Source organism: Scylla paramamosain, chromosome 42, assembly GCF_035594125.1.
Source record: "Scylla paramamosain isolate STU-SP2022 chromosome 42, ASM3559412v1, whole genome shotgun sequence".
Classification (NCBI taxonomy): domain Eukaryota; kingdom Metazoa; phylum Arthropoda; class Malacostraca; order Decapoda; family Portunidae; genus Scylla; species Scylla paramamosain.
This window is the reverse complement of record NC_087192.1, coordinates 844,672-865,000: the sequence shown is the minus strand read 5'-3', so window position 1 is coordinate 865,000 and position 20,329 is coordinate 844,672. Positions and strand designations below refer to the sequence as shown.

Below are 20,329 nucleotides of genomic sequence, written 5' to 3'. Positions count from 1 at the left end.
AAAAGGAGGAGAAGGAGAAGAAAGCTATTGGTGGCAATTCACAAACGTGACGCAGGAGGAAGCACAAACACCAGGGGAAGGAACAGACGGCCTGGACGAAGAGGAGGAGACCAAGATGAACCGAGAGAGAAAGACAGAGGAGGAAGTAGTGGAAGGAGGGTGGAAGCCGGAGGAGGAAAAGAAAAAGAAAGAGGAAGAAGATGAAGAGGCGCCACCAGATGGAAGAGGAGACGTAACAAGGAAGGAAGAAGAGGTTATTATAGAAGAGGAGTGGTGGAAGATCAAGGAAAAGGAAGAGGAGGAGAAGGAAGAGGACAATGCACTAGGAGGAGGAGGAGGACCAGGAGGAGATGAGGACACCATAATTGAACACGCCATCAACATCACCACGACGGAACACCACAGTTAGTATCACAGTAATAGGTTAGGTTAGGTTAAGTTAGGTTAGTAGTAGCAGTAGTAGTAGTAGTAGTAGTAGTCGTAGTAGTGGTAGTAGGTTAGGTTAAGGTTTGTTAGGTTAGTAGTGATAGTAGTAGCAGGAGTGGCAATATTAATAGTAGATGTAGTAGCAGCAGGAACAATAGCTGTAGAAAAGTCAGTTGTTTTAATTTTGTCTTAATTCCGTTGCTGTTATCTTGCTGCTGTTGTCGCTGCTGCTGTCACAATAACACTGCAATAGACCTCAAACAGCAAGTCTAGATTCTTCACTAAGCAATCTAGTTTCCTTACTCTACACTGTAGTATTAAAGGAAAGACACAGCTACGTAAATGAAGAGAAACTTATAACTGGCGGTCATCTTGATAAATAATAATAATAATAACAATAATAATAATAATAACAATAATAACGATAATGATAATAATAACAACAACAACAACAACAACAACAAAATAACTGTAAATATACCTTCACCACCACCCTAACCATCATCATCACAATCACCACCATCATCATACCACCACAATTACTACCACCATCTTCATCACCACCATTAATACCGTACCATCACCATTACCGTACTATCATCACTATCCTCACCACCACCACCACCATCACTACCAACACACACCAACACCAACGCAATCTAATACAACACCCACCACATCCCCACACATCACCTCTCCATTCACATATCTACCCTCTCTCCACCATTACACCCTCTGTCAACACCTAAATCTTCCTTCTGCATGTACATAAACACACACACACACACACACACACAACCTTCCTTCTCTCCACACTTGAGCCGGTGTTCTGAAATGCTTCGTTCTCTCACCACGGCTATTTTCAAAGGCCACAGAGATGATTAGCTTGGTTCTCAAGGGTGCTTCTCCTGTTAATAATGTAGGAACCTGTCACTAGAACCATAAGAACATCCTTGAAAACCCGTGGCATTTCGTGGAGGCGTGGCCAAAAAGGGTTTCAGAGTATGGTTCTTACGCAAACACAAACACACACGCTCTCCATCCTAGCTTCCTTTCTCAATATGTTCTCAGTACCTCAGTGCTTTCGATCTCTTCAGCACTGCGTAGCCGCCACACGGTGCTTCTCTCAGTTGTTGTAGAATTAGTGGTAGCAGTGGGAGTGAAATAAAAAAAAATAGTAATAGTAGTAGTAGTAGTAGTAGTAGTAGTAGTAGTAGTAGCAAAGGATGATGATGATGATGATGATGATGATGATGATGATGATGATGATGATGATGATAACAACAACAACAACAACAACAACAACAACAACAACAACAACAACAACAACACCAACACCACCACCACCAACACCACCACTACCACCACCACCAACACCAACACCACCACCACCACCACCAGTAACACCACCACCACCACCACCACCACTACCATTAACCGCTCCCTTCTTCCCTCCCTCCCACAGGATGCCCCCCAGGTCGGAGCGGGCCCCCGGCGTGTCAGGAGCCCTGCCCCCCGGACACCTACGGCGAGGGGTGCCAGCAGGTAAGGCACCCTGCCCTGCCACCTCCGCCCACGTACCTGCTCTTCACTTGGCGCCTTATGACCGTGGTGTTGTGGCGCTTTACCCTATTCTCTGCTGCACAAAATTTTCCATATTCATTTTCTTCAACTTTTTAGATATTTTTTTTCTCCCATACAGTCTCCTGAAGAAGTGCTGTGTCGATTCATTACTACTCAGATTTTCTCATGCTCACCTATTACAACTCTACCTCTTCACTGGCATCTAGTACGTTTTTCTTCAACTGCAAGCCACTCGGAGACGTCTTTACTTGTCCTTCAGCCACGTCCAGTCATTAAACTGGCTACAAATTGCAAAATCTATTCTCTTTATCCCCTTCTTTCTTGTAGATGTTTATAAAGATTTCAAGCATTACATCTGGTGCTGTTATCTGTTTCGTATCGCAGTGAAAGGGTTAAATAGTACAGTCAAAGACAAAAAAAGTAAAAAAGAACATCATATTCTCTCCTTTCTGTTTCTGTATCAATGCAAACGATCATAGCAGTGAAAGGTTTTATTAAAGGTAATTATTCAGTCTGTTAACATCCATTCCATGCCACTTAGTACCATTGTCTTTTCATCTCAGTACTCTTTTCCTCACTCGCTTTCCTTTATCTATCTATCTATCTATCAATCTATCTATCTACTAATCTTCGTATTCGCTCTATCGTTTCCTCACTGCCTTCATATGCACTCTTCTCTCTTCCCCCTTCAGGAGTGCCAGTGCCAAAACGGAGGCACCTGTGACGCCGTGACGGGTGCCTGCACGTGTCCTACAGGCGTGTCTGGCGAGTTTTGTGAAGATGGGTGCCCGGCAGGTGTGTGTGTGTGTGTGTGTGTGTGTGTGTGTGTGTGTGTGTGTGTGTGTGTGTGTGTGTGTGTGTGTGTGTGTGTGTGTGTGTAGGAGATATTTACTCACATATACACACACACACACACTTATTATTATTATTATTATTATTATTATTATTATTATTATTATTATTATTATTATTATTATTATTATCATTATTATTATGCAAGAAATTTTAATTAAAGGAATTTGATGATAATAACAATGATCACAACACCACCAACAGCATCAACAACAACAACGACAACAACAACAACAACAACAACAACAACAGTAATACCACTATAATAACAATAATAAGAAGCACAACAAAACAACAAAACCAAGGACACGGACATGAACAAGAACACGAATAACAATGACAAAAACAATACTAATAATAATAATAATAATAATGATAACACAATTAATCAAAGTCATTACCTTTTATCATCCTAAACCTGTAGCTAATCCTGTGTGTGTGTGTGTGTGTGTGTGTGTGTGTGTGTGTGTGTGTGTGTGTGTGTGTGTATGTGTGGCTGATTTACACACGCAGGGTTTTACGGACGCACATGTCGCCGGCCGTGTGTCGCAGGATGCCCCAACAACCGCTGCAACAGGATCTTCGGATTCTGCGAGTGTGACCCTGGACATTACGGCCCCAAATGCGCCCAACCCTGTCCCGCCTTCACCTGGGGACCCAACTGCAGACACCAGTGCCAGTGCCAGACACTATCCACCGAGAGATGCGACCCTAAGGTAACTATGCCTCCCGGTCGTCCCCCTGGTTGGCATGAAGTATAATGAGACAAGTTAAGTCAGCTCTACCTGGGCAAGGATTCAAAAAGTGGATTGGCTGAGATGACGTGTTGTTACCTGTTCAGTGAGGTCTCGGCCCGTATTCAGAAACCCTTTGCGCTCTCACCACGATTATTTTCAAAAGCCACAGAGATGCTTAGCCGTGTTTTCAGCAGTAACTCTCCCCTTAATAATGTAGAAATTCCGTTAATCTGTCACTAGAACAGTAAAAAAAAGAAAAATCTTAAAAACCCCGTATAACTTTAATCAGGACGGTTACAAAATTAGTGGAGGTGCGGCGCGGAAGTGTTTCAAAATACGGTTACTAGTTTTTATCGTACGAGCATTTACTATTTTTTCTATTGTTCCTTACAGGGGCGTGGGTTAAGAAGGGATCCATATATAGGGGATATAACAAGGGTGACATTAGCAAACATCTTCACGGTCAGTAATTAGGATACAACAAGGAATAATGGGTTCAAGTTTGGTAAAGTTGGATTAAAAAATAAGACAGGAAGAAATTGGTTCTCAAGTAGAGTGACAGATGAATGAAATGCTCAGTGGCCAGGTTGTTAGTGATGAGTCATTATGAAAGTTTAAAAGAAGACTAGATCATTTCTGGATAATAATGACATGTGAAATTAGGAAGGTATGTTTCATGATGAGACTGCCACGTGTAGGCCGATGACTTCTTGCACCTTTCATTATTTTCTTGTGTTCATATATTCTCATGCACTACTACTACTACTAAAACAACAATCACAACAACAAAAACAACACCAACAACAACAACAACTACTACTATTACCACTACTTTTACTACTACAACTACTACTACTACTTCTACCACAACCACCACCATTATTACTACAACTCCACCCCTCTCAGGACGGGAAATGCGAGTGCCAGCCTGGCTTCGTGGGTGACACCTGCGCCGAGGAGTGTCCCGAGGGTCGGTGGGGTCCGGGGTGTGCCAATGAGTGCCAGTGTGCGGAGGGCGCCCCCTGCCACCCCTCAACCGGCACCTGCCTGCACCACTGCCCCCCAGGACGCATCGGCGAGGACTGCTCCACGCGTAAGTACATCATTGCAGGCCAGGCGACAGAGAGCGGGTCAAAAGCAGGTCATCCCCCAACATGTAGAGCCCGTATTCTGAAACGCCCTGCTGTTTCTCTCACTCCCTCACCACGACTATTTTCAAAGGCCACAGAGATGATTAGCCGGGCTCTCAAGAGTGTTTCTCCCGTTCATAATGTTGAAATGTTGTTAATCTATCACTAGAACCATAAAAAACAGCCTTGAAACCCGTATAGCATATCAAAAATGCACGTATTCTGAAGCGTTTTGCTCTCTCTTTCTCTCTCTCTCTCTCTCTCTCTCTCTCTCTCTCTCTCTCTCTCTCTCTCTCTCTCTCTCTCTCTCTCTCTCTCTCTCTCTCTCTCTCTCACCACGACTATTTTCAAAGGCCAGAGATGATTAGTCGGGTTCTCAAGACTGTCTCTCCTGCTAATAAAGTAGAAATCTTGTTAATCTGTCACTAGAGCTGTAAAAACGCCCTTGAAAACCCGTCTAACTTCAACTGCTATGAGAACCTCTTGAAAGTAGTGGAGCTGCTTGACGGAGGGGTTTCAGAATGCGGCTGTACTACAAGTAACCCGGTAATGATATCTGTTGTACCACTGTTCTATTGCAGGCTGTCTCCCTATCCTACTGCAGGCCACCATGATTACTCCCAAGGGTATTCATGTTAGGGATTGCAGGTTGTGTTGATGCTGGTCTTGCAGGTTCTTCACTATCATATTACTGGTCATTCTTTCATTATAGTACAGGTCATTTTCTCATTATATTAAAGGTTCATCCTAATCATATTGTAAGTCATCTTTATATTACGTCCCTCGTCACATTAGAGGTTGTTTCCCATCATCTAATCGGTAATTTCCATATACAGGTCATTCCCATATACAGGCCACGAATAGCAGGTCACTTCCATATACAGGCTAAGTACAGGTCCTGCCATATACAGGTCAAGCATTACAGGCCGTCGTCCTTAATAATAATTCAAGGATAGCAAGGTTATTTACATTTCATCTTCATACTGCTTACATACTCAGTTACAGGTTACAAGTCGACACCATACAGCAGGTTACAGTTAAAGGTCGTTGTTTAAGCAGTAGGTGGTGCAGGTTGTGGTCTTGGGTTACAGGCTGCCCGGGTCATTTAGGGTGGGTTAGTACAGGTCTCTACTGGTTGTAATACGCGTGCCCTTACAGAGGCCCCCCTCATGAGCTTCTTACAGGCCAGTTTCTATTGTGTTTTCAAAGTATTCATATTCACACACACACACACACACACACACACACTGAAAAAAAAAAACTACTTATTTCCGTTCACACACACATACCAAAAAAAACTTCCTTACACACAAAACAAATAAATAAATAAATAAATAAATAAATAAATCTACACACACACACACACACACACACACACACAAAGGTGGTTTCCCTGCACACACAAACACACACTTCCCTTTCTCGCACACACTCATGCACACACCCACGTTGGCACACTCACCTTCAGCGTGCGGGAAGGGACACTACGGCCAGGGGTGCCTCCAGACGTGCAGCTGCGAAGGGGAGGGGGCGTGCGACCCCGTGACGGGCAAGTGTCTGTGTCCCGCGGGCAGGATGGGTCCCCGATGCCTCCAGCGTGAGTCGTGATGGTGGTAGTGACACTCAGATGGCACTAATATGGTGGCACTGGTCCGGCGGCACTCTGGAATGCAAAATTAATGCTTGCTTTTTTTATTCTCGCTGCCTGGATATGTGTACTACAATTTTGTCTTCGTGTCTGTGTTCTGTGCCTCTCTGGTTCAGGTTCTGCGCACAGCCTGTGAACGGCCCGTGCTCGTCTCTTTTTCAAGAATGACTAAAGGAACACTTGTTGTCTTTCTCATGTGCATTTTGTCTGGCTTTTCTCTCATTTGACCCTTTCAGTTCCACGGCGTAAGTTTCATTCTACTCTGTACACCACGAGAGGATTTAAAGAACATAAAAAATAATGGAAGCTACGTGAAACCATCAGCCCTACACGTGGCAGTCCTTCTATAAAAGATATCTACGTATTTCCACTTATCATCCCCCTCCATGGTTTTGTTTCATCTTTTAAAGCTCTTTTTAATGTTTTCAGGATTAGAGTGATACTTTTCGTGATCATGAGGATAAGATTCCCTTCCAGCTGTTCATTCACTGTCGCTATTTTTCTTTTCTATTCAATATTGATGATTTTGTTAAGTATGAAATTGAACTGTGGTACTGAATGGGTTAAAAATTTCCTCTGACTCCGAGAAGCAAATATATTTTCACTTTTTTTTTTTTGTGAATGTCGTGCATTTGTAAAAGAACGACAGTGAAAACACCTGACGTCTTTCCTTCAACCTTCTTGTGTCTCTTATTCATTTTGGTTTCTGTCTGGTGAACTTGGAGGGTCAGTCTACTGTTTTGTTTCCTTCTAGTCAGCCTCGTGCATCTCCTAAAGCAATGAATGTCTGTCTGTCTTATTCATCCGGTTAATTTCTGATAAGCTTTTGGAAAACATCTATTGTTTTTCGTTTATTTCTTGCGCAGCTCATACATTTGGAATAAATCATTTACATTTCTTTCGAATAATTTATCGTATCTTGTTTGTTAACTTTGTAATTTCATATAGTTCTCTTTCTTTTCAAAAAGGTAGTTGATTTTTGTTATTAGTACTTTTCTCATCATCTACAAACTTTTCTTGCTATTAACACTTTGCATTGCTACAAGAATACACATGTATGTATGCCTGTCCTAATAATGCTAATAATAATAATAATAATAATAATAATAATAATGGTAATAGTAATAATAATAACAATAATAATAATAATAATGGTAATAATAATAATAATAATAATAATAATAATAATAATAATAATAATAATAATAATAATAATAACAATATTAACAACAACAACGACAACAACAACATAGGAATTGAGTATAAAGTACAACAACAAAACAGAAATGTAAGAAAGTTTTGCTAAATAAAAGAAAAAAAAATCGTTATACACTGATCAATACATTTTATTCATTCATTTTATATTCCAATGTTATTTTCTTCACCAACGAAACACCTCACACTGCCCTATTCGTCCTACACCTTCTCTTTATCATGCGTGTGTGTGTCTCCGGGTGAGCAGGTTGCGAGGAGGGCTGGTGGGGCGAAAGCTGCCTGCATGAGTGCCAGTGCGAGAGTTATGCCACCTGTGACCCTGAGACCGGGGAGTGCCGTTGTCCTGCTGGCTACAAGGTAAGGGCCCCGTAAGGAGTGCCACGGGGTTCGAACCAAAGAGAGGTGGCACTAAAGCTGTTGTGGATAATGAGTCATAGCTGTATTTTTTAATGTTGTAGTGTATGTTAAGTGGTCCCGTGTGCGTCTTGTCAGTGCGACTTGTTGGTTCTTCATTTCACTTTATTTTACTTTTCTTTTCCGTTTGGTGCGTCTTTCTTGTATTTTTCCTTTTTATTTATTCTTTTTTTTTTTTTTTGCTTAGTTGGTGTTGTGAGCAATGTGTTCTTTTATGAATCTACTTTTTTTTTTCATTTTACTTCTTTTCTACTACTTTCCTTTTTGTTCTTTAGTCTCTATATTCCCTCTGTTCATCTTACCCTCTGTCCTTTCATTCCCATATCCACCCACCTATCCTTCCCCCTGCCACCCTTTCCATCTCTTTATCCCTTCACCCATACATCCTTCTCTCTCCTCGTTCCTTCCTCCCTCCATTCCACCAATCTTCTCTCTCCTCGTCCCTTTTTCCCTTCACTTCTCCATCCACCCTCCCATACTTCCCTCTCTCTGTCCCTTCATTCCTCCATCCACCCATCCTTCCCTCTGCCCGTCCCTCCGTGCCTAATGAGCGGCGGGTGTGTTTCAGGGTGAGGGGTGCGCCATGCAGTGTGGCAAGGGTCGCTGGGGCCAGGACTGCCGCCGCTCCTGCAGGTGTCTCAACGGCGCCACCTGCCACTACGTCACGGGCAGGTGAGGCGCATGGCAGGCACTCCCTCCTCGCGGCACTGGAGTACTCTGGGATTCTTGCTTTTCGTTATAAGACAAAATAGAAGTGTAATTGTATTGTCAAGAGCTCATGTTATCATACACACACACACACACACACACTGATGGCCGTCTCTCCTCCACCCCCCCCAACCCCCAGGTGTGAGTGCCGCGCGGGCTTCACGGGTCACTACTGCGAGCAGCCGTGTGCCCCTGGCCGCCACGGGCCAGACTGTGCCCTGCTGTGCCATTGTGCCGACGGCGGGCCGTGTGACAGGGTGACGGGAAAGTGCCCCAAGGGTGAGTGTCCGTCCTGAGCCACAGAGCAGCAGGTAAGCGTCGTGGCCCCGCGGCAGATGACACGTGTGCTCTTTGCAGGCTGTGCTGAGGGTCGCTACGGTCTGGACTGTTCCGGCACCTGCACCTGTGCTAACGGCGGCACTTGCGACCTGCTCACAGGCGCGTGCACCTGTGCCCCGGGTGAGTCACCGTATCCGGCGTGGTGATGAGGGTGTTGAGGGTGTGGTGGTGATGGTGGTGGTGATGATGATGGTAATAATAATAATAATAATAATAATAATAATAATAATGATGATGATGATGATGATATGTGCACGCAGGGTGGCTGGGCGCCTCGTGCACGGAACAGTGCCCGGTGGGGACGTGGGGCCCGGCGTGCCGGCGGCTATGTGACTGTGCGGGCGGCGCCTCGTGTGACCACATCACGGGCGCCTGCTTGTGTCCCCCGGGGATCCTCGGGCCGCGCTGCGAGGAGGGTGAGTCCTGCCATCCGTGTGTTACTGTTGCTGATATGTCATGTGCTTTGTCCCTCTCTTGCGAACCCCTCACCTCCCCCAGCACGTCCTCACCACGCCCTCTCTCTTGCCCAGGTGGCGGCCTTCCAGAGCAGCGGTGTCCCTCAGACCGATGGGGCGAGCAGTGCCAGCACCTGTGTCTGTGCCACAATGGTGGCACTTGTGATCGCAGCTCCGGGGCGTGTATGTGCCCCGCTGGGTACACGGGGCCAGCCTGCAGCGAGAGGTGTCCCGAGGGCACGTACGGCAGCGGGTGTGCACACGAGTGTGGCTGCCAGCACGGGGCGCCTTGCCACCATCAGACGGGCGCCTGTTCGTGTCCCCCGGGCAGGACGGGAGACTTCTGCGAGCACGGTGAGTAGAGCACGCGATGAGCCGTGATGTGTGTTGAACTGATCCGCCTCACGGGTGCTGCTCTAGTAACGCTGTGTGGTGTGCGCTCCGCCGCGCGTTGCGTTTCACTGTATGTTGTTACGCCTCCATGAAGCACCCCTCCCTCGCCCCACACACACACATCACACCTTACATGTCATCCTCCAACAGAATGCCAGCCGGGAAGGCACGGCCCTGACTGCCTGATGGAGTGCCGCTGCAACAACGGGGGCCGCTGTGACCCTGCCACTGGGGAGTGCCAATGTGCGCCGGGCTGGCGAGGCAAACACTGCAACAAGAAGTGCCACTCAGGTGTGTGTGTGTGTGTGTGTGTGTGTGTGTGTGTGTGTGTGTGTGTGTGTGTGTGTGTGTGTCTGTGTGTAATAATAATAATAATAATAATAATAATAATAATAACAATAATAATAATAATAATGGAGGGGAGGAAAGGTCTGACAGATAGCGGCAGAGTGATCGTTCATCTCCTGAGCCGCGAGATTAGCAGGAAGGTGTGAGGTGCAAGGAAGAGATGAAGTGTGCTTTTGTAGGCCACACAAAGCTTTGATCTTAGCGTACCACTGTCTGTTGTTGGCCAGCATGAGGTGGTGTATCTTGTCTGGGTAATAGCTTGCCTTGGCAGCCTTAATCTCCCTGATCACTCTGTTTCTTAGTTTCCTGTATAGGACCGGGCAGGAGTGGAACGCCCAGGTCCGCTGACGCATGAGTCTTTTAATGCATCAGGGGGGCATCAGACGGGTGCACTGTGACGCTCTTGGCTGGGAAGTAGCGGTGGAAGGCTTCTGTGGTGGTGACGACGTAATTGTGCCATTCTAAGTGGACGTCCTCCACATCCAGCACCTCGGTCCACGGGTGTTGTGTCACCCACTGCCCAAACTCCCTCATGGCTGAGTCAGGCATGGGGCGGTGGGTCCTGGTGACAGCTGACCCGGGGGTCGAGGTGGTGGGTGTGGGTGTCCACAGTATGGAGAGGTGGGTGCTCCGTCCCATGGGAGGCAGCGGCTTGGGGGGGCGAGTACTGCTGGCCCAGGTCTGTCAGTATAAGGTCGAGGATGGCTTGCTGGTGGGTGGGGAAGTCCACGACCTGGGTGAGGTGTAGCTGGTGTAGGATATCGCTGATATCTAATCTTTTAAAGTCCCCACAGATGACCAGCTTGGCGGCAGGATACCTCACCCTCAGGGCATCAGCAGTGTCAATGATGTGAGTGGTGAGTAACTGTGCTGTGGTGGCTCGTGGGGGGTGGTACACGACGCACACGATGATGGAGGCCGTGTTGCTGGGATGGCAGGGGGGCGTAACTCTCACCCAAAGGGCCTCTACTCCAGCAGGAATATCGACAGGGAGGTGAGAGGGGCTGAGGGCAGAGCGGCAGAAAACGGCCACTCCCCCCCCAGGGAGGGAAGACTATACCACACACGCGGCACTTCAAAGTGTTTGTATTCCTTCTTCTCCACCCTGCGGTCTTCTCTGGCACTGGAGGTCACTACTTTGATGGGACGCACCACACTTTTACCTCCTCTCGATCCGCGGTTCCGAAATAGTTTCAAGGTGTTAAGGCACTGTATCACGTTGGGCGGCGGGTAACCGGATCCTCGCCTACGACGCAGGAGGTAGTTACGTTCGTACGTTTGCACTGAAGCACACATTATTCTTTATGTGTCGACACGCACTCGCTAAATTTATTCACAAGTACAACAGTCACACCAGGGCGAGCCTAAAACTAAAAACTAAAAGTTGAAAACAGAAAAAGCTGAGGTCACTATCAATAGGGGGCAGGGAAGGCCAACATGCTGGTCGAGGCTGCTCGAGAGCGCCTAAGGTCACACGTCCTTCCCGTGTGAGGTCAAGACGGTGTGTGTGTGTGTGTGTGTGTGTGTGTGTGTGTGTGTGTGTGTTAAAGTAATTATCTAACAACATCTGAAAAAATGGCAGCCACTTGCTTGGTCAGGCAGTCTCCAATCACCAATTCTCCCCCAATGTCCTAAAAACTCAGAATTCCAGCAACAGGTTCAATACTCCCTCAGTTCATTCCTCCCCTAACGTTCCTCACCATACGTTCTAACTCTTTCTTGTGAATTTATTGTTATATTCTCATTAATCTATTTACATCTCTCTCTCTCTCTCTCTCTCTCTCTCTCTCTCTCTCTCTCTCTCTCTCTCTCTCTCTCTCTCTCTCTCTCTCTCTCTCTCTCTCTCTCTCGTCACCAGGAACGTGGGGACAGAACTGCAGCGGCGTGTGTCTGTGTGAGAACAACGCAGAATGCCATCACGTGACCGGGAAGTGCCAGTGTGCCCACGGCTTCACTGGAGAGCACTGTGAGAAAGGTGAGTGCGGCACTGCTGGAGTGGGGGGAGGGCGACTCAGCAGTGCCAGTGAATAAAAGATGATGTGCTTGTGTGTCAGTCACCCTATCACTCTTCACTGGTCATCACTGGTGTTCTTAAACGTGTTGGTGTTTTATCTCGACTGCTCTTAACAAGGTCTAGTGAAAATTATTGCAGTTTTCAAGGATATCTGTATAGTTTTGTTGATAGTTTAACGAGGATGCCACCGTGTCATTATGAAAAACATCTCTGAGAACTCGTGCAATGACTCTCCGTAGCGTCTGAAAAACAATCCACATGAGAGACGAGAACGTGGAAAAATTTGTCAATTACTCGCATCCTCTTCTAACCACCTCATGTTTCTCTCTTTTCATGCTTCTTTGTGCCATCGCTCCTTCCTTCTCCCTTCATTCCGCAGCGTTTGTTTCTCTTCCTGCAAAATTCTCAGGATCAGTAATCAGAATAGAACAAGAAATACTGAATTCAAGCTTGAAAAGTTAGATAAAAAAAAGAGATAGGCAGGAATTGACTTTTGATGAATGGAATGAATTCAGTAATCATGCTATTAGTTCTGATTCATTCGGGAACTTTGAAAGAAGATTCGACAAATTTATAATGAGGATGATAGGTGGAAATAGGCAGATATTATTCCGTACAGGGACTGCTCTGATGTCTTGCAGCTTCCCTTATTTTCTTATATTCTTACGTGTTTCCTCTCACCCAACTCGTTCCTCTCACTCACAAACCCCACCAGCTTTCTATCTCTCTCTCACTCATTCTTAACCCCATTACAATCTCCTTCCCTCATCCTGTCCTCACATTCTCCCCTCCTCCCCGCAGTGTGCCCACTTGGCTTCTTCGGCGAGGAGTGCAATGAGCGGTGCCAATGTGGGCCAGGCGAGCCGTGCTATCACGTGACGGGTGCCTGTACCTGTCCCCCAGGACTCCGCGGCGACCAGTGCCACCTGTGTGAGTATATGCGTGTGTGTGTGTGTGTGTGTGTGTGTTGAAGGTCCGTTGATGGAATATATAGTAGTAGGTAAATCTTGGCAAATCGACACCACACACACACACACACACACACACACACACACACGTAACAGACACCTCCCTCATTTCCCCAGACTGCGAGGAAGGCTCCTGGGGAGAGGGGTGCCAGCAGAAATGCCAGTGTCCTGAGGGTACCCTGTGCAACCCCGTCAACGGATCCTGCTACTGCCCTTCAGGCCACAGGGGGCACCACTGCAGGAAGATGTGTCCCCCGGGACGTTACGGTGTGGGGTGCAAGAAGGTAAGGGGCGTGAACTGGCAGGGGGAGGAGAAAAGGGAAAATGAGGGGAGGAAGGAGAAAAGTGGAGGAATTACGTTGATTTGGGAAGGTAAGAGGTAGCATGAAAAGGACAAAAGAGGAGGGAAAGTTGAATGGCTGGTGGAAGAGAGAGGAAGAAAGGGAGAGAAGGAATGAGAAAATGAGGATTAATGAGTAGGAGAAAAGAAGAATAATTATGAAATGTAACACAAGAGATGATGAGGAAACACACTGTAAGGGATGACTGAAAATGAAAGACAAAAGAGACGGGAGAAAGTAGAGATATAAAGGGAGAACATAGAGTGATATAATGACGCAGTATCTGGTGGAGTGAGGCGCCTGTGTGTGGCTGCTAAGGCCCGTATTCAGCAACGCTTTGCTCTCACCACGGCTATTTTCAAAGGCCATAGAGATGACTGGCAGGGTTCTCAAGACTTTCCCTGTTAGTAATGAAAAAATCTTGTTAATTTGTCTCATGAACCATAAAAAAAAAAAAAAATCGTTAAAACTTGAACTATTCCACTATTTTTTAAAAGTAGTGGAGGTGCGGCCATTAGTGTTTAATAATATTGTGTGTGCTCTGTGCAGAAATGTCAGTGCGGCAACGGCGGCGTGTGTCACCCTGAGACGGGGCAGTGCCAGTGTGCAGAGGGCTATTACGGCCCCACCTGTGCTCTCAAGTGCCTCACCGGCACCGACTCGGCACAGTGCAACCAGGTGAGTGGTGCGTGTGTGTGTGTGTGTGTGTGTGTGTGTGTGTGTGTTTGCTGTGTCCTCGTGTGGCGCCTTCTACCAAACACTCCCAAGGTCCCCGCGTCCACAGACGTGTGAGTGTGAGCACGGCGGCGTGTGTGACGGCGCCGGGGAGTGTCGGTGCCCCGCGGGATACACGGGGCCGCGCTGCGAGTCTGTCTGTCCCGAGGGAACCTGGGGTTCCCTCTGCGCCTTCCAGTGCCTCTGCAAGAACGACGGCATCTGCCACCCAGGTGAGCCAGCGCCGCCACAGCCTCGGGGAGTTGTGCTGCATGCACGCAGAAGCAACAGCAGCACCACCAAAAGGAACTGGAGAGGCTCCCATGCTGCTGGTCCTGTTGTTGCTGCTGCCGCTATCCTAACAAGGCAGTTCACACTACGGAAAACAAATAACACACACACACTTTTCTCTCTCTCTCTCTCTTCCCAGCTACGGGGGAGTGCCAGTGCGGCATGGGGTGGATGGGACGCCACTGTGAGCTGGAGTGTCCACCAGGTCGTTACGGACCAGACTGCCGCCTGGATTGTGCCTGTCACGCAAACATGACCTGCGACAGGTTCTCGGGATGCTGCGAGTGTGGCCCAGGGCGCTACGGCCGCTACTGTGAGCTGGGTGAGTGCTGACTAAACGCGCGCGAGCGTACACTCTCACACTCACACACACACACACACACACACACACACGCGCGCGCGCGTAAGTAAACATATCTTTCTACAAAGCTCTCCTTCAATTAGTGTTTCAAATATCCTTGACTATTCATTTATTATAGTAATAGTAGCAGCAGCAGCAGCAGCAGCAGCAGCAGCAGCAGCAGTAGTAGTAGTAGTGGTAGTAGTAGTAGTAGTAGTAGTAGTAGTAGTAGTAGTAGTAGTAGTAGTAGTAGCAGCAGCAGCAGCAGCAGCAGCAGCAGCAGCAGCAGCAGCAGCAGCAGCAGCAGCAGCAGTAGTAGTAGTAGTAGTAGTAGTAGTAGTAGTAGTAGTAGTAGTAGTAGTAGTTATTGTTGTTGTTGTTGTTGTTGTTGTTGTTGTTGTTAAGATCATTGTTATCATCGTCATCACTACCTTCATTGCCGTTGCGATTAATGCATTCCACCAACATCACCACCACCACCACCACCACCACCACCTCATCCTCGCCCCTCACGCCGCGCCCCTCCCTCAGAGTGCCCGCCGGGTCTGTATGGGGTGTACTGCAAGCAGGTGTGTGAGTGCCTCAACGGTGCCACCTGTGACCCGGCCACGGGGGAGTGTCACTGTGCTCCGGGCTTCATGGGTCCCACGTGCGCGGAGCCCTGCCCTCAAGGTGACTGTGTGTGTGTGTGTGTGTGTGTGTGTGTGTGTGTGTGTGTGTGTGTGTGTGTGCTAGTTCCCCTGACTTAAATCCCTCTTCCTCCCCAGGTCATTTCGGTGTCGGGTGTGTTGAGGAATGCCAATGTGGGCAGCACAAGTGTCGCAAGGACACTGGGGAGTGCCTATGTCCACCGGGCTTTACTGGACCCCAATGTGCCTTCGGTGAGTGTATGAACGTGTGTGTGTGTGTGTGTGTGTGTGTGTGTGTGTGTGTGTGTGTGTGTGTGTGTGTGTGTGTGTGTGTACTACTAGCCTCTCCCTTTTTTGCAGAATGCCCGCCTGGAAAGTACGGTCCAGGGTGCCAGCAGGAATGTGAGTGCCACAACGGCGGCACCTGTGATCCCGCCACGGGCCGCTGCACCTGCCCGCGAGGCTGGCTGGGCCCCAAGTGCAAGGACAAGGACGGTGAGTGGCCGGCGGGGCGTGGGTGGCGGGAGAAGGATGACTGCAGCACTGAGGAGAGTGAGGGAACGGCGGCTGAGAGAGAGGATGGAGGGTGGGAGGCAGAGGATGAGGAAGGAAGGTGGGAGGCATACTATGAGGAGAGATTGAGAGTGGGAGGGAAGGGATCAGGAAGGAAGGGAGGGAGTGAGGGAAGGAGAACCCAGCTAGTCATCTCGGTGGCCCTTGAAAGTAGTCGTGGTAAGAGAGTAGAGAGTTTCTGAATATTGGCCTCTGTATTCACGCGAAGCGGGTTGCATGGCGTCCATCCTGCCAGCTTCAGTTCATCACTTTATTGTCAGTAAATGCGGGAGAAGGGAAGGATTACACTGACAGGAATCACTGTTCTAGAGCCCCTATTCTAAAACGCTAAATTCAAAGGCCACAAAGATGACTAACCGGATTTTCAAGAGTATTTCTCCTGTTAATAATAGACATATTTTGTTAATCTATCACTGGAACCATAAAACACCTTTAAAAACCCGTGTAACTTCAACTAGAGCCTTTTGAATGTAGTGGAGGTGCGGCGCGGAAGTGTTGCAGAAAATGGTCCGAGGAATGAGAGTCGTGAAGAATTCCTCCCACGCCAAGGGGCCCACGCACTCTCCACTACCTGCCGAGTAAGTGTGCGTGTTCAGTGCACACCTGCCATCCTCCCTGACCCTCCTTCCCCTCAACAGTGCCGCGCTTCACCACCACCGCCGAGCACCGGGGCCGCGCTGACATCCCGGTGGAGGACAGCTGAACGGCGCCCCGGACTATACTGGGGCGCGAGGACTGGCTTAGGGGCGCTGCGGGCTGGACGAGGCGTGGGCTGCAGTACAGGGCTGCGGGTTACCAAGCACCACACGGGAAACATGGTGCAGTGTGTGATGCAGCGAGCAGGATTCAGAGCAGGATTCGAATGTGCGGCAATGTATCTTCTGTTCAGGGACTTTACCAGTGAGTCACTCCACCAGCACCACGTGACCACAGAGTCAAGAAAAGCAGCTAGGACCAAGGTACCTCATGAGTGCCACGTGGATATCAGTCTTGAGTGCCACGTCAGGTGCCATCCCGCCACGTGAAGGGTAAATAGTGTCAGCCGTGACTCAGGTGACCAGTGCCTCACGTGTACTAGTGCCACGTACAGGTCACAGGGTCATATATTGTAACAATGCCGTGTACAGGTAGCAGGATTACATATGAGTAACACTAATACTTTGAGGAACAGTGCCACGTATACAGGTAACACGTTCACATACAGGTAAGAGTGCCAGCTACAGAACCAGAGTCACGCACAGGCACACAGGCCACCATTATCAGCGCCGCGTACCATTACCTGCTCCACACTCACGCACCAGTGCCGCTTCCAGATGTCAGCGCCACAAGCAAGTTCACACGCCAGCTTTTAATGAGCTAGATGCCACACAAACGTCCATGTAGTGCCAATTACACGTGCCACCTGTGGGTTAGTAAAATGGCGTGCTGGTGTGCACAGCGTGGAGGACAGTGCCATGATGCCAGGTGTCCCATGAGCCTCGCCACCAGATTAGTGCCATGAGGGAATGCTGTGAGATGAACTGTCTAACCAAATAAGTCTTACCTGGCGCCATAAGAAAAGGGTCATGCGCCGCTACACACTGCCATAAAAACGGGAATGCGACAAGTTAGTTTGGCTGTCTGACCACATCCTTCCTACCAGAACGGTCGGGCGCTAGGCAGTTCCATGGAAACGAGCCCGAGGTGCCGTGGAGATCGAGTACCGTGATGGTGACCCAGCTGGAGTGCAGTGAGGCGTGTGGTGTGGATACGTGGGGGTACATATTTAAGGCGTGCGAACGGAAAGCACTTACAGAATCCGACAGTGAAAGAGCGAGTGCCACATATACACAAGTGACATGTGAAGTGCAGTGCCATGTGTGAAAATATATTAAGCAGTGGCGCAAGACTGTACAGTGAACACCAGCAGCACAGCGTCCCGTGGCGGCGTGCAGGGAGCAGTGACACTTGCAGGAGGCAGCGGTGTGTGAGGAAAGTACGAGTGGTGAGGAAATGCAACGGAGCCATCAGTGCCAAGAAAGAGTCAAGAGTGTCATATGAGTTTGTGTGTGTGTGTGTGTGTGTGTGTGTGTGTGTGTGTGTGTGTGTGTGTGTGTGTGTGTGTGTGTGTGTGTGTAAATAGATTCTCTTCAACTTAAGTTACTACACTGCATTCTTCTTTCCTCTCCTCCCTCCCAGTCTCCTCAACTTTGTCCTTCCCCAGTCATGCAGTTATCCCTTTCTTTTTGGCCTTTTAGTAAAGTCTCTTCTCACCCTATGAAAATCCTCCCCCTCTCTTTTTTCCTCCTGACTTCTCTCCTCCTCCCTCTCTTCACTTTTGTCATTCCCTTGTTCACCTCTTCCTACCTTACCTTTTCTTGCACACTTCTCCTTCCTCCCTTTCTCCCTCCATTTCCCTTCCACCCCTTTAATAATATAATACTGCCTTTAAGTTATTACCATGATGTATCCTGAACAAAAAAAAAAGTTACCAAACTATCTGAGTGACTTTCATTGCGCCCCTCGTGCCTCGTGTAACCCTTTGAATACTGTGGCTTCTCAAGCTTAATAAATTGGCCCAGTGTATGTATAGCGAGGAAAGACTTTCGTTCATCCTGTCCGTGTACGAAACCAGGTGGTGATTATATACGTGTGGGGAGAAAGACATCACCACCGCCACCGCCACCGCCACCACCACCACCACTACCACCACCTAGAGAACAATAGCAGCAGTACGCCGCGTGTCTCACGGTAAGGCCGCGTGGTGGCAGCAGCCAAGGGAAGGAGTTTTGAAAGATTAGTCATTTATGGATAGGAAAGATAGATGGATAAAGATACTAGATATATTTTTCCCCATAAGTGTCACATGTAGGTTTAGTGGTTTCCTGCAGCTTCTTTTATGTTCCCATCTTTCACTGAACATCACCACGTCAGCACAAGGGTGAGCCAGGGGGGGAGGGCTGGATGAGGAGTCGGAGGGCGTGGCGGGTGCAGGGAGGGGCGCCTCACACCCCCAGTATCCTGCCCCACCACGCCCACTTCCGTTTCTTCCTACGCTTCTTCCTCAGCTCCTCCTCCAGGTACTGCCTGTCGTCGGGTTGTCGCATCTCGTTGATCTTGTCGAGCACTTCTCGCTTGTACAGTTCATGCAAGTCTTGCAAGTCCTGCGTCACGTACAGCAGCAGGTCGTCGTGCCGCATGGGCTCCACCATCTGGAACCTCCACAGGCACCGCTTGATCTCCAGCACTTCCTCGCGGCAGTGCAGGAAGTCATTCAGCAGCCACTTGCACGTCCCGATGTTGTCCGCAAAGTAATAAGATGCGTGTTGCGTCACCACCAGGAGGCAGGAGCAGCAGCACACCACGCCGCAGCCCAACACCAGGATGCCCACGTACCAGTAGGCCGTGGCCTTGGGAAGCACTCTGTCTAGCGACACGCGAGGCCGCCGCTCCTCCTCGTGCCACTCGATGACCTTCAGTCGTTCTCGCTCGTGCCAGCGCTGCATATCTGGCACCGCGTCCTGCAGCCGCTCAGCATCACCCGACCACCCGGCCTCCATGCCGCCGGCCTCCTCGGGTTCTATCGCTTCCTGCAGCGTCTCTCCTTGGCTGCGAGTGTCTTGTGGCAAAGCGGACCAGGCTACAAGGGCGGGGTCGACATCTTTTTTGGAATGGCGACGGCGGCAGCGGCGGCGGAGAGGACGGATGTAGGGCGGCATTTCCAAGGAGAATTTATTGGCAGCGAAAAATGATGTGGCAGGTCGCCGCTGTTCCTCCTCGGCATCTTCCTCAGATAGCAGGTTGACGCTGCCCCGCGCCACCTTCAACAGCCGGTATAGGTTCTTACCGCGGCGGTCATTCAAGTCAAGGGTAGCGCCCACGCTCTCTAGGTATTCGAACAGGTCAGAGCCGGACTTCCGAGGAGCTGCGGACAGTGAGGGATCTTGGGTGGCGGAGGAGGCGGCGGGCAAGCTGATGGTTGTCACGGCACCACACCACCACCACCACCACCACCAAGCAGTAAGCGGCCACGCACCTCTCACACTCATTTTCTCATTCACGACATAAAACAGCACAACACGATGCGATCACCACTGCGGCACAGCGGAGCCATGGAAGCACAAGGGACCTAAGCAGCAGCAAGGGGCCTAAGCAGATGCAAGGGGTCTAAACAGCTGCAAGAGACCTAAGCAGCTGCAAGGTGCCTAAGCAGCTGCAAGGGGTTTAAACA

The 20,329-nt window shown here is 48.9% G+C and overlaps 1 protein-coding gene across 2 annotated transcripts in view; it reads left to right on the top strand.

Annotated features, from left to right (window-relative positions):
- Window positions 1-18,599, top strand: part of LOC135093212 (multiple epidermal growth factor-like domains protein 6) — a 48,639-nt gene extending 30,040 nt beyond the window's left edge. Inside the window, exons 9-30 of one of the 2 annotated variants that reach the window (XM_063992196.1) lie at window positions 1,892-1,971; window positions 2,703-2,805; window positions 3,376-3,578; window positions 4,506-4,692; window positions 6,198-6,326; window positions 7,840-7,949; window positions 8,575-8,678; window positions 8,854-8,993; window positions 9,072-9,173; window positions 9,314-9,469; window positions 9,584-9,862; window positions 10,052-10,192; window positions 12,108-12,224; window positions 13,065-13,193; window positions 13,349-13,515; window positions 14,122-14,250; window positions 14,357-14,519; window positions 14,717-14,899; window positions 15,449-15,589; window positions 15,685-15,798; window positions 15,907-16,041; window positions 16,758-18,599. In XM_063992196.1, the coding sequence (XP_063848266.1) occupies window positions 1,892-1,971; window positions 2,703-2,805; window positions 3,376-3,578; window positions 4,506-4,692; window positions 6,198-6,326; window positions 7,840-7,949; window positions 8,575-8,678; window positions 8,854-8,993; window positions 9,072-9,173; window positions 9,314-9,469; window positions 9,584-9,862; window positions 10,052-10,192; window positions 12,108-12,224; window positions 13,065-13,193; window positions 13,349-13,515; window positions 14,122-14,250; window positions 14,357-14,519; window positions 14,717-14,899; window positions 15,449-15,589; window positions 15,685-15,798; window positions 15,907-16,041; window positions 16,758-16,822 (3,077 nt within the window). In that variant the 3' untranslated portion in view covers window positions 16,823-18,599. The remainder of the gene's footprint in view (window positions 1-1,891; window positions 1,972-2,702; window positions 2,806-3,375; window positions 3,579-4,505; window positions 4,693-6,197; window positions 6,327-7,839; window positions 7,950-8,574; window positions 8,679-8,853; window positions 8,994-9,071; window positions 9,174-9,313; window positions 9,470-9,583; window positions 9,863-10,051; window positions 10,193-12,107; window positions 12,225-13,064; window positions 13,194-13,348; window positions 13,516-14,121; window positions 14,251-14,356; window positions 14,520-14,716; window positions 14,900-15,448; window positions 15,590-15,684; window positions 15,799-15,906; window positions 16,042-16,757) is intronic. The other variant, XM_063992197.1, reaches the window with a different exon arrangement.
- Window positions 18,600-20,329: the final 1,730 nt, after the last annotated feature.